Below are 15000 nucleotides of genomic sequence, written 5' to 3'. Positions count from 1 at the left end.
GCGTGTCGTGATGTACGGCGTCCCTGTGACCATCTGACCCGGAGACGTCTGAGTCCGCCGGCGCTGTGACACCATCATCAGATGATGACTAGATGATGACTAGAGCGTTCTGTCTGTCTGAAGGGTTAGTTCTCTTACACAACCATCAGAACACACTGCAAAAAAAGATTTTCTTACTTAGTATTTTTGTCTTGTTTCCAGTCCAAATATCGAAAAATTCTTAAATCAAGATGGATTTACTAAAGTAGTCAAATGCCATAAGATATTATGTCTTATTTTCTGGGGGGGGGGGAATCTAAATGCCAATGGGGTAAGAAAAATAATGTTAATTCAAACGGAAACAAGATTATTTCTCAGATAATTTAGCTTGTTTTAAACAAGAACGCATTTCATTTTGATTTTTCCACCTAGAAAACAAGACATGATATCTATGGCATTTGACTACTTTAGTAAATCCATCTTGATTTAAGAATTTTTCGATATTTGGACTGAAAACAAGACAAAAATACTAAGTAAGAAAAGCATTTTTTGCAGTGTAAGATAAAGCTACGACAAATCAAGATTTCTCTTTTTAATTAACACCCTCACGGTTTTGTCTTTGAAGACCCAGGATTCACACGTTGGAAACCCTGGATAAATGAGGTTTTAAAAGTGTGATATCTTGACCCGGAAAAGTCATGGAAATAAATCAAATCTTATAACGCCACCATTACATGTACATTATTTATAATGAATACATTTATCATTTATTTCTCTTTTCATTTGGTGGATTGAAGGTAAAATTGTTCCATTAAGGTATTTTTAATGTTATACATTATCATCGGCCACTTTATTAGCTACACCTGTTCACCTGCTCGTTAACACAAATATCAGATCAGCCAATCACAGGGCAGCAGCTCAGGCATGATCAGGACGATCTGCTGATGTTCACACTGAGCATCAGAACGAGGAAGAAACGTGATTTAAGTGAATTTGAACGTGGCATGGTTGCTGGTCTGAGTGTTTCAGAAAATGCTGATCGACTGGGATTCGCACACACAACCATCTCTTGTGTTTACTGGACAACAGAAGACTGGAGAAACGTCTCCTGATCTGATGAGTCTGGATTTCTGCGGCTACTTTCAGATGAAGAGTCAGAATCTGACGTTAACAGCATGAAAGGGTGGATCGTCCTGCCTTGTATCCGCGGTTCAGGCTGCTGGGACTGGAGCAATCCTGTTTTCTTGACCCACTTTGGGCTCTTAGTGCCAGTAGAGCATCGATTAGACGTCGCAGCCGACCTGAGTATTGATGCTGATCATGTCCACCGCTTTATGACCGTCTTCTGATGGCAAGAGAACGCACGTCACAAAGCTGAAATCATCTCAGACTGGTTTCTTGATCATGATGAGTTCACTAAACGCTCCCAGCTGTGGGATCTGCCGGATCGGGAGATTCACCTCATGGATGTGCAGCTGAGAAATCATGACAATATGGACCAGAATCTCTGAGGAATGTTTCCAGGAGCTTGTTGAATCTCTGCCACGAAGAATTAAAGCATTTCTAAAAGGCAAAGAGGGTCTGATCCGCTACTAGCAATGTGTTCCTAATAAAGTGGCCGGTCAGTGGTGTATAAATATATATAAAATGAGAGTTAAAAATTCTCAAATGTAAACCTCAGATGCATTAGTGTGAGATTTTTTTTCTTTTTAAGAACTTCCCGCTCTTCTGTAGTTATTGGTGCGATCGCTCGACCTTCACCCTCGGGTCATATCACCTGTGTGTGACTGAACCTCAGGTATATCTCTCCGAACGTCTCCTCGCTCTGCTGTGTGTTTGCAGAAAACCAGGTGGCACTTCCTGTTTGCTTTCTTGGCGTTTCCTGCCCTTCTGCAACTGTGTGTTCTGCCGTTTCTGCCCGAGAGCCCCAGATTCCTACTGATGGAGCGCCGGGATGAGGTGGCAGCGGAGAAAGGTGAAAATCAGCTCATTAAACTCTCATCTAACTCATTTATTCTTTTATAACTCATCGTCACGGTCAGTTTGAGGAGGTTTGGACTCTTAAAACAGTCTGAGATCAAAAGCTCTGCTGATTTGTTCTAGATATTGTGTTTTTTTGTGTCCATGATGTGATCAGGTGTGACATCACATCATCATATATAACATCATCACATGATTACCACATCACAACACAAATCAAAGGCTCCACTCCTCTGAGCATGTGTGGGTAACAGATCAGTTGATGTCATTGCTGCACTGTATTAGTGATCGTGATCTGAACGATTGCTTCTTTAAATCTAGGTTTTAAAACCTTCAGTTCAGTTTTCCCTGTGTGTGTGTGTGTGTGTGTGGCAGCATTCCAGGCGTTCCTGGGCCGCACAGATGTGAGTCGCGAGCTGGACGAGGTTCACGCTGAGAGTCGCGCTCAGAACACACAGCGGACGGCGTCTGTGCTGGAGTTGTTCCGGAAGCGTTCGCTCCGCTGGCAGCTGATCACTGTGGTCGTGGTCATGAGCTGCTATCAGCTCTGCGGACTCAACGCCGTCAGTTCAACACGTCAACATCACTGCCATCACTGCAAACACATGAACATCACTGCCATCACTGCACGGTTCAACACGTGAACATCACTACAAACACATGAACATCACTGCACGGTTCAACACGTGAACATCACTGCAAACACTGCAAACACGTGAACATCACTGCCATCACTGCAAACACATGAACATCACTGCCATCACTGCAAACACATGAACATCACTGCCATCACTGCAAACACATGAAAATCACTGCAAACACATGAACATCACTGCAAACACATGAACATCACTGCAAACACATGAACATCACTGCAAACACATGAACATCACTGCAAACACATGAACATCACTGCAAACACGTGAACATCACTGCAAACACGTGAACATCACTGCCATCACTGCAAACACATGAACATCACTGCAAACACATGAACATCACTGCAAACACGTGAACATCACTGCAAACACGTGAACATCACTGCAAACACATGAACATCACTGCCATCACTGCAAACACATGAACATCACTGCAAACACATGAACATCACTGCAAACACGTGAACATCACTGCAAACACGTGAACATCACTGCAAACACGTGAACATCACTGCAAACACGTGAACATCACTGCAAACACATGAACATCACTGCACGGTTCAACACGTGAACATCACTGTAAACACGTGAACATCACTGCCATCACTGCAAACACATGAACATCACTGCCATCACTGCAAACACATGACCATCACTGCAAACACATGAACATCACTGCACGGTTCAACACGTGAACATCACTGCAAACACTGCAAACACATGAACATCACTGCAAACACATGAACATCACTGCAAACACATGAACATCACTGCAAACACATGAACATCACTGCAAACACATGAACATCACTGCACGGTTCAACACGTGAACATCACTGCAAACACTGCAAACACATGAACATCTCTGCCATCACTGCAAACACATGAACATCTCTGCCATCACTGCAAACACATGAACATCTCTGCCATCACTGCAAACACATGAACATCACTGCAAACACATGAACATCACTGCAAACACATGAACATCACTGCAAACACATGAACATCACTGCAAACACATGAACATCACTGCACGGTTCAACACGTGAACATCACTGCAAACACATGAACATCTCTGCCATCACTGCAAACACATGAACATCTCTGCAGTGATGGCAGAGATGTTCATGTGTTTGCAGTGATGTTCACGTGTTTGCAGTGATGGCAGAGATGTTCATGTGTTTGCAGTGATGGCAGAGATGTTTATGTGTTTGCAGTGATGGCAGAGATGTTCATGTGTTTGCAGTGATGGCAAACACATAAACATCTCTGCCATCACTGCAAACACATGAACATCTCTGCCATCACTGCAAACACGTGAACATCACTGCAAACACATGAACATCTCTGCCATCACTGCAAACACATGAACATCACTGCAAACACGTGAACATCACTGCAAACACATGAACATCACTGCACGGTTCAACACGTGAACATCACTGCCATCACTGCAAACACATGAACATCTCTGCCATCACTGCAAACACGTGAACATCACTGCAAACACATGAACATCACTGCACGGTTCAACACGTGAACATCACTGCCATCACTGCAAACACATGAACATCTCTGCCATCACTGCAAACACATGAACATCACTGCCATCACTGCAAACACATGAACATCACTGCCATCACTGCAAACACATGAACATCACTGCAAACACATGAACATCACTGCAAACACATGAACATCACTGCAAACACATGAACATCACTGCAAACACATGAACATCACTGCAAACACATGAACATCACTGCAAACATGTGAACATCACTGCAAACACGTGAACATCACTGCCATCACTGCAAACACATGAACATCACTGCAAACACATGAACATCACTGCAAACACGTGAACATCACTGCAAACACGTGAACATCACTGCAAACACATGAACATCTCTGCCATCACTGCAAACACATGAACATCACTGCAAACACATGAACATCACTGCAAACACATGAACATCACTGCAAACACATGAACATCACTGCAAACACATGAACATCACTGCAAACACGTGAACATCACTGCAAACACATGAACATCACTGCCATCACTGCAAACACATGAACATCACTGCAAACACATGAACATCACTGCAAACACATGAACATCACTGCAAACACGTGAACATCACTGCAAACACGTGAACATCACTGCAAACACGTGAACATCACTGCAAACACGTGAACATCACTGCAAACACATGAACATCACTGCAAACACGTGAACATCACTGCAAACACGTGAACATCACTGCAAACACATGAACATCTCTGCCATCACTGCAAACACATGAACATCACTGCAAACACATGAACATCACTGCAAACACATGAACATCACTGCAAACACATGAACATCACTGCCATCACTGCAAACACATGAACATCACTGCAAACACATGAACATCACTGCAAACACGTGAACATCACTGCAAACACGTGAACATCACTGCAAACACGTGAACATCACTGCAAACACGTGAACATCACTGCAAACACGTGAACATCACTGCAAACACTGTAAACACGTGAACATCACTGCCATCACTGCAAACACATGAACATCACTGCCATCACTGCAAACACATGACCATCACTGCAAACACATGAACATCACTGCACGGTTCAACACGTGAACATCACTGCAAACACTGCAAACACATGAACATCACTGCAAACACATGAACATCACTGCAAACACATGAACATCACTGCAAACACATGAACATCACTGCAAACACATGAACATCACTGCACGGTTCAACACGTGAACATCACTGCAAACACTGCAAACACATGAACATCTCTGCCATCACTGCAAACACATGAACATCTCTGCCATCACTGCAAACACATGAACATCTCTGCCATCACTGCAAACACATGAACATCACTGCAAACACATGAACATCACTGCAAACACATGAACATCACTGCAAACACATGAACATCACTGCAAACACATGAACATCACTGCACGGTTCAACACGTGAACATCACTGCAAACACATGAACATCTCTGCCATCACTGCAAACACATGAACATCTCTGCCATCACTGCAAACACATGAACATCTCTGCCATCACTGCAAACACATAAACATCTCTGCCATCACTGCAAACACATGAACATCTCTGCCATCACTGCAAACACGTGAACATCACTGCAAACACATGAACATCTCTGCCATCACTGCAAACACATGAACATCACTGCAAACACGTGAACATCACTGCAAACACATGAACATCACTGCACGGTTCAACACGTGAACATCACTGCCATCACTGCAAACACATGAACATCTCTGCCATCACTGCAAACACATGAACATCACTGCCATCACTGCAAACACATGAACATCACTGCAAACACATGAACATCACTGCCATCACTGCAAACACATGAACATCTCTGCCATCACTGCAAACACATGAACATCACTGCAAACACGTGAACATCACTGCAAACACATGAACATCTCTGCCATCACTGCAAACACATGAACATCACTGCAAACACGTGAACATCACTGCAAACACATGAACATCACTGCCATCACTGCAAACACATGAACATCACTGCAAACACGTGAACATCACTGCAAACACATGAACATCACTGCACGGTTCAACACGTGAACATCACTGCCATCACTGCAAACACATGAACATCTCTGCCATCACTGCAAACACATGAACATCTCTGCCATCACTGCAAACACGTGAACATCACTGCAAACACGTGAACATCACTGCAAACACATGAACATCACTGCACGGTTCAACACGTGAACATCACTGCCATCACTGCAAACACATGAACATCTCTGCCATCACTGCAAACACATGAACATCTCTGCCATCACTGCAAACACATGAACATCACTGCCATCACTGCAAACACATGAACATCACTGCCATCACTGCAAACACATGAACATCTCTGCCATCACTGCAAACACATGAACATCTCTGCCATCACTGCAAACACATGAACATCTCTGCCATCACTGCAAACACATGAACATCACTGCAAACACATGAACATCTCTGCCATCACTGCAAACACATGAACATCTCTGCCATCACTGCAAACACATGAACATCTCTGCCATCACTGCAAACACATGAACATCTCTGCCATCACTGCAAACACGTGAACATCACTGCAAACACGTGAACATCACTGCAAACACATGAACATCTCTGCCATCACTGCAAACACGTGAACATCACTGCAAACACGTGAACATCACTGCAAACACTGCAATCACTGCAAACACATGAACATCACTGCAATCACTGCACGGTTCAACACGTGAACATCACTGCAAACACGTGAACATCACTGCCATCACTGCAAACACATGAACATCACTGCAAACACGTGAACATCACTGCAAACACGTGAACATCACTGCAAACACTGCAATCACTGCAAACACATGAACATCACTGCTGCACACTACAAACACGGCAATCACTGCAAACACTGCAATCACTGCAATCACTGCAAACACTGCAATCACTGCAAACACTGCAATCACTGCAAACACTGCAATCACTGCAAACACTGCAAACACTGCAATCACTGCAAACACTGCAATCACTGCAAACACTGCAAACACTGCAAACACATGAACATCACTGCAATCACTGCAAACACATGAACATCACTGCTGCACACTACAAACACTGCAATCACTGCAAACACATGAACATCACTGCTGCACACTACAAACACTGCAATCACTGCAAACACATGAACATCACTGCTGCACACTACAAACACTGCAATCACTGCAAACACATGAACATCACTGCTGCGCACTACAAACACTGCAAACACATGAACATCACTGCAATCATGGCAACCCTGGCTAAAGAGCACACACACACTCTGATATGACAGATAGAAGAATGAATGAAGCAGTATGATAATGATGAAGATGATGTTATATCAGTTGATATGAAGATGATGTGTGTGTTTGAGGCTGATGATCCTCTTCCTCTGTAGATCTGGTATTACACTAACGGGATCTTCGAGAAGGCCGGGTTCGAGAAGGCTCTGATTCCCTACATCACTCTCAGCACCGGTGGCATCGAGACGCTGGCCGCCATCATATCTGTGAGTGAGAGAAAACACTGACACTGAAGAGGACAGATGCGCTTGTGCAGTTATTGAAGTTATCTGAATTATGACTCTATAGTCTTCTGTAAAGAGCAGCTTTACCGCTGAAATACAATTAGTCTCATATTTGATGAAGTTTGCATCATTGATTCTGTTATTTTCCTGTTCATCCCTGTGAAGCTGCTTAGAAACACTCTGTACTGTATAAAGCGCTGTAGAAATAAAAGTGAGTGTGTGAGTGTGTGTGTGTGTGTGTGTGTGGCGTGTGATGCGTCAGTGCAGCAGTGTTGAAGTAGTAGTGCTTGTAGTTAGTGCATGCTGCATGCTGCCTCTGCTTGCCTCTCTCTGCCACCGGATAGCCCTCTGTTTTCAGTGGTGAAAAGAGGAGCCGAGTGCGTAAGCCTCCTCAGCCGGTACATAGCCTCTCCACTGCCAGGATCTCGTACACGCCTCGCCGTGGCACACATGGTAACTGGTCCCTTGTGGTTCCAGGCTACGTTGTACGGAATCTCGGAGCAGCAGTGGGCCTCAGAGACGCGGCACGCAGGCCCATCGGTGAATGGAAACGCCCTGATGCCCGTCAACCACTGTCCCAGTTATGGGTAAACAGTGAAGACCCCAACGGCGGCGCAGGCGGAAGATGGTGATGTGAGAACCACCACAACGGCTGGGAAGGCGGAAGAAGGCAACCCCAAGCCACGTGGGTTAACTCGGGAGGGTACAGTGGCTAGGGGAGCAAACTAGGGATGGCCCGATACCATTTTTTTTCAAACCGATACGAGTACGAGTATTTACATTTGTGTACTTGCCGATACCGAGTACCGATACCGATATTTCTACCGCAAAAGTAATAGGCTCCCAGAAAAGAAGACGACTATTTTAGAACACAGGTTAGAAGACTGTTTTTATTTTCTTCTCTGCTTGTTTTAACAAGTCTAAAAATAAATAAAATTAGTAAAATAATAAATGTATTAACACACAAACCACTGTTAATTTAACATAAAAGCAAGCAGGCTACTGCGTGCATGGTCTGGCATGACTGAATGCGCGCAAAGTGCGCTCCCTTAATAAATCCTAAAAGCTGACAGTTCATCGCGATCTCACACATCTCTGTTATTATCAATGAAGCTGACTGCACAATCAATCTTTCATAATATCCACACGTTGTTTGTTATAATTAGTGGATTTGCCAGCATACAGAATTCAGCACTGAACAAAAAAGTCCGTTTTGAGCGGTGAGGGGAGTCTATCTTAAATGCTTCTGATTGGCCATTGCGTTCCAGAAATCAACACATATGTCTGTGATTGGCTACATCGCTCAACGCTGTAACCATGTTATGATTAGAAACTCTGGCCTGTAAATCGTTTCTATTTTGTTGTAGTTGTTCTTGTTGCTTTTCTGCAAGAGATGAATAAAAATCTTTTAGTTTTTATGTTTTATTCATAGATATTTCTAGTTTGCGGGAGTCCCGCGAATCGTTTTATTCTCCCGTAACCCGCACACACAGAGTGAGTGCATTACCGCCCGCGCGCGCGCTCGGCCATCAGATCTATGATGCGTCTTCAGATGTTTAATTAGATTGCTGGTGTTAAACGATGTACTTTCTTTCCCTCCTCTCGACACCTTAGCTGAACATAACTCACAGTCTGCCAGTCTGCCTTGCTGTTGTCATCATCCCTTATCTTGAAATGAGCCCAAACCGCCGACATTATACTTTCCTATGCCTCAGTTCACCTCGACAAAGCACTCGCGGCGGCCAGTTTCGTTTTGCAAAATGTACGTGGTATCGGTGCGTGGTATCGGCGAATTTTTATGAGTACGAGTACGAGTATATTAGGACAGTATCGGCCCGATCCCCGATGCCAGTATCGGTATCGGGCCATCCCTAGAGCAAACCCTGGGGACAGGCACAGGCGGAGTCCAACTGACCGGACCACTGGCAGACCCCTGCACCTCCTGCCAGGCGAAGGTCATCATGGGTTCCCTCATGCCACTGGAGGTCATCTGGTAGGAGTGAGGTCTGCGCACCCACACCCTCACCTTAATCCTCACCTATGCGCAGGCTTCTTGCCCCACCCCCTCTCCCTCAAAGTCCTGTGGCGATGTGGAATGGTGGCGGGCACAGGCCAAGGATGTGAGTGCCTAACCAAACCATGCACACAGGCGGCAATGGAGTGACGGTCACTAGGACTGCGGGATGGAGCAGCGCGTCTTTTCGGCACTTTCCACTGCGACTGAGCTGCCCCACACTGCTCACCCTGTGATGGGGAAGGACCTGGAAAAGGTGGTCCAAAAATTGTCTGCTCCCCACACTCCGGACGGTAAGCCGCAACAGTCGGAGCATCCCCCCTTGCGGTCAAAAAATCAAAGTGAAAAATAAGCTAAGCATTGCTTCGTGGAACGTTCGCACACTACGTACTCTCTGTACGGCCGTGATATTTCACGTAGTGATATTGCGCAAAGCTTCTAGGTTGCACGTCACACGTTGGCTCACTATTGGCCGACGCTGGTCATGTGTGTGATGCGTGACGTACAACCTAGAAGCTTTGAGTAGTTTCACTACATGAAATCTCACGGCCCACAGAGAAGGAAATAATTAGTTGAATAAAGTTGTTATTTTTGTTTGTTTTTTGCGCACAGAAAGTATTCTCGTCGCTTGATGAACTTAAGGTTGAGCCACTGTAGTCACTCGGACTATTTTAACAATGTCTTTCATAACTTTTGGGCCGGCCAGCTTCGATCCCTTAGAAGCCTATGGAGGAGTGATCCAGCTCTCAGATTTAATCAAACATATCTTAATTTGTGTTCCGAAGATGAACGAAGGTCTTACGGGGTTGAACAACATGAGGGAGAGTCATTACTGACAGAGTTTACATTTTTGGGTGAACTAACCCTTTAACCCGATAGAACAGCTTAGGGATGAGTTAGAGCGGAGACTGAGAGCTTCTCGTCCAACTTCAGTGCCGGACCTCACTACTGCACTTCTAGAAGAATGGGCAAACATCCCCATAAACACACTCCTAAACCTTGTGGACAGCCTCTACAGGAGAGTTGGAGCTGTTATAGCAGCAAAGGGTGGAGCAACTCCATATCAAACCCTACGGAATGGGGATGTCATTAGACTTCATGTGCATGTAAAGGCAGACGTCCCAAAACTTCTGTCAGTATAGTGTATTTGCTGATGTGCCGGTAGAAGCGACTGTAACGTGTTTGTTGTGTGTGTTTCAGGGTTTAGTGATCGAGAAAATCGGTCGGAGGCCGTTATTAATCTTTGGTTTCTCAGCGATGGCCGTTTTCTTCAGTCTGCTCACGGTCTTCCTGCATTTTCAGGTAAATAACAATCACATTAAACACACACTGAACACACATATACTGAACTCAAGCCTGTGTGTGTGTGTGTGTGTGTGTGTGTGTGTGTGTGTGTGTGTGTAGGACAGTTTCTCATGGATGCCGTATCTCAGCTTCACCTCCATTCTGCTTCTGATTGCTTCCTTCTGTTCCGGTCCAGGTACAGTGTGTGTGTGTGTGTGTGTGTGTGTGTGTGCCCGTTTGAGTGTGTGTGAATGTGTGAGTGAGTGTGTGTGAATGAGTGTGTGTGTGTGTGTGTGTTCAGGTTAGTTTTCATCAGTGTGGTGATGATAGTGCGGTCAGTCAGAGGTCAAAGTTCACAGTCCTGTGTCGGTTCTGATCGCTGCAGTTTTGGACACATCATGAGAATATAAAGCAGATGTCCTGAATAAGGTGTGTGTGGTTCGTTCGTCGACCTTCAGAAGGACGTGATATACACTCATATTGGCTCTTTAATATACAGTAGCAAATTAAGTGAACAGTTATGAATATAAATCGAGAGACTGACTGTTTCCAGCAGATGGTTTGCATCTCATTTGCATCACTGTCTCCTGAATGGACGGCAGGACAGAATATTCTTGTGACACACACACACACTCACACACTCACTCACTCACACACACACACTCAGTCACACACACACACACACACACACACACACACACACACACACACACACACACACACACACAGTCACATACACACACACACTCACTCACTCACTCACTCACTCACTCACTCACTCACTCACTCACACACACACACACACACACATGCATGCACACACTCACTCACTCACACACACACTCACGCACACACACACACACTCACGCACGCACCACACACACACACACACACACAGTCACACACACACACACTCCACTCACACACGCACACACACACTCAAGCTGCGTTCCATTCTACAGGGTCCCTACGCAGTGTTCACTGCTCCCTTTATATAACATATAACATGAATAAATATTGCTAATTTACTTTACTTCCAAATTTAAACTCAAATAATAGGCCTCTACATATACAGAACACACAGTATGTGTCTAATAAATATAATCAAAACATTGTATTAGTCTATTAGTTTATTACATAGACTACTTGTATATTTGATTGACAAATTTGAAGCTGTACTGAAACTGTCATTCAATATGAAAATAAATTTTGATTTGGTTAACTATGTATAAATGTGTTCTTAATCAATGCTCTTGATAATTTTAGCGGTCTAAATAAAGGTAAATCACAATTCAAATAAACAAACGACAGCGCCGCCCCAGCTGCTTCTCAACACTTTTACTGTGTTTACATATTCACACAATAGAATATGCACACACACACACTCTCACAGGTCACTGCATCATTACATAAACAGCAGCGAGTCGGTGATGTCAGTGCGGATGAAGCACCTGTACTGACTCTCTCTCTCTCACACACACACACACACACACAGTCTCCTCTTCATCCCGAGGGAAGAAACGCGCGTGCGTGCGTGCGTGAGTGAGTGAGTGAGTGAGTGAGTGAGTGAGTGAGTGAGTGAGTGAGTGAGTGAGTGAGTGAGTGAGTGAGTGAGTGAGTGAGTGAGTGAGTGAGTGAGTGAGTGAGTGAGTGAGTGAGTGAGTGAGTGAGTGAGTGAGTGAGTGAGTGAGTGAGTGAGTGAGTGAGTGAGTGAGTGAGTGAGTGAGTGAGTGAGTGCGCAGATGGCAATGGTAGTGTGTTATTAAGGGACTGATCCAGATGTGCTGGAACTCAAATGTTTCCTGATTCCCAAAAAACATTAAAGTAAAGTTTAAAAATAGATGTGCCGCTCAATCCATGTTAAATCCTCAGGACACGAGCTGTGAGGACAGGCGGAGGGAGGGAGCGAGGGATTCTCATTCATTCTCATTCCTCCATTACACTGATGCATTGTGTGTGTGTTTCAGTGTTAAAGCAGCAGATCTGTGTTGATGCTCCTCATTTCCTCATTTATTCCCAGCTAACAAAACTGTGCTCTAATTTTCCTGATGATGTTCTCATTAAGTAATGGACAAGGAGTTTCTCTTAGTGACAGAAGCTTACAGTGCACCGACAGAATGACAGCGACAAGACGGATAATAAAAATAAAACAAGTGATTAAAAATATATATATATAAAAAACACAATATGTATAATAGACAATAAAAGCGAAGGTGACGTGTAGGCCAACACCAGTCTCTCGAGCGACGTCACGCCCTCAGATGTTTCGGCTACAGGTCTGTAGTCATTGAAGATCAGAGCGGGAGCGGGGCGTGAGAACCTGCAATAAAGCTCGCTCAGGGCATCCGCAGCTGCTGATTCGAGTGCTGGGAGGCTGGCGTCTTGATGCAGGGTCGTTGGTTTCTCAGCTCTTCAGAATAGTTCCTCTTAGCCACTCTGATCTCCTTTGTCAGTGTGTATTTGGCCGTTTAAACAAGACTCTGTTGCCTTTAGTGTGTGTGTGTGTGTGTGTGTGTGTGTGTGTGTGTGTGTGTGTGTGTGTGTGTGAGTGAGAGAGTGTGTGTGTGAGAGAGTGTGTGTGTGAGAGAGTGTGTGTGTGTGTTCACGTGTTGATGGATGTTTCCGTGTGTCAGGTGGTGTCCCGTTCGTGTTGACGGGGGAGCTGTTTGAGCAGTCGTATCGTCCGGCGGCGTTCATGGTTGCTGGCACCGTCAACTGGCTCTCGAACTTCGCAGTGGGACTCCTGTTCCCCTTCATACAGGTGAGACTCACTCCTGTTCCCCTTCATACAGGTGAGACTCACTCCTGTTCCCCTTCATACAGGTGAGACTCACTCCTGTTCCCCTTCATACAGGTGAGACTCCCTCCTGTTCCCCTTCATACAGGTGAGACTCACTCCTGTTCCCCTTCATACAGGTGAGACTCACTCCTGTTCCCCTTCATACAGGTGAGACTCCCTCCTGTTCCCCTTCATACAGGTGAGACTCACTCCTGTTCCCCTTCATACAGGTGAGACTCACTCCTGTTCCCCTTCATACAGGTGAGACTCACTCCTGTTCCCCTTCATACAGGTGAGACTCACTCCTGTTCCCCTTCATACAGGTGAGACTCCCTCCTGTTCCCCTTCATACTGGTGAGACTCACTCCTGTTCCCCTTCATACAGGTGAGACTCACTCCTGTTCCCCTTCATACAGGTGAGACTCACTCCTGTTCCCCTTCATACAGGTGAGACTCACTCCTGTTCCCCTTCATACAGGTGAGACTCACTCCTGTTCCCCTTCATACAGGTGAGACTCACTCCTGTTCCCCTTCATACAGGTGAGACTCCCTCCTGTTCCCCTTCATACAGGTGAGACTCCCTCCTGTTCCCCTTCATACAGGTGAGACTCCCTCCTGTTCCCCTTCAAACAGGTGAGACTCACTCCTGTTCCCCTTCATACAGGTGAGACTCACTCCTGATCCCCTTCATACAGGTGAGACTCACTCCTGTTCCCCTTCATACAGGTGAGACTCACTCCTGTTCCCCTTCATACAGGTGAGACTCACTCCTGTTCCCCTTCATACAGGTGAGACTCACTCCTGTTCCCCTTCATACAGGTGAGACTCCCTCCTGTTCCCCTTCATACAGGTGAGACTCACTCCTGTTCCCCTTCATACAGGTGAGACTCATTCCTGTTCCCCTTCATACAGGTGAGACTCACTCCTGTTCCCCTTCATACAGGTGAGACTCCCTTCTGTTCCCCTTCATACAGGTGAGACTCCCTCCTGTTCCCCTTCATACAGGTGAGACTCCCTCCTGTTCCCCTTCATACAGGTGAGACTCACTCCTGTTCCCCTTCATACAGGTGAGACTCACTCCTGTTCCCCTTCATATAGGTGAGACTCCCTCCTGTTCCTCTTCATACAGGTGAGA

The 15000-nt window shown here is 45.3% G+C and overlaps 1 protein-coding gene across 2 annotated transcripts in view; it reads left to right on the top strand.

Annotated features, from left to right (window-relative positions):
• Nucleotides 1-15000, top strand: part of slc2a9l2 (solute carrier family 2 member 9, like 2) — a 43095-nt gene that overhangs the window by 25616 nt on the left and 2479 nt on the right. Inside the window, exons 7-12 of one of the 2 annotated variants that reach the window (XM_056238812.1) lie at nt 1822-1954; nt 2335-2522; nt 7660-7770; nt 11003-11104; nt 11207-11282; nt 13720-13847. In XM_056238812.1, coding sequence (XP_056094787.1) covers nt 1822-1954; nt 2335-2522; nt 7660-7770; nt 11003-11104; nt 11207-11282; nt 13720-13847 — 738 coding nt within the window. The remainder of the gene's footprint in view (nt 1-1821; nt 1955-2334; nt 2523-7659; nt 7771-11002; nt 11105-11206; nt 11283-13719; nt 13848-15000) is intronic. The other variant, XM_056238813.1, reaches the window with a different exon arrangement.

The sequence above is a fragment of the Rhinichthys klamathensis genome, unplaced genomic scaffold (assembly GCF_029890125.1).
Source record: "Rhinichthys klamathensis goyatoka isolate OS25496 unplaced genomic scaffold, OSU_Roscu_1.1 h1tg000545l_1, whole genome shotgun sequence".
NCBI lineage: Eukaryota > Metazoa > Chordata > Actinopteri > Cypriniformes > Leuciscidae > Rhinichthys > Rhinichthys klamathensis.
The sequence above is the reverse complement of the archived record's forward strand: the minus strand, read 5'-3'. Positions and strand labels throughout refer to the sequence as shown.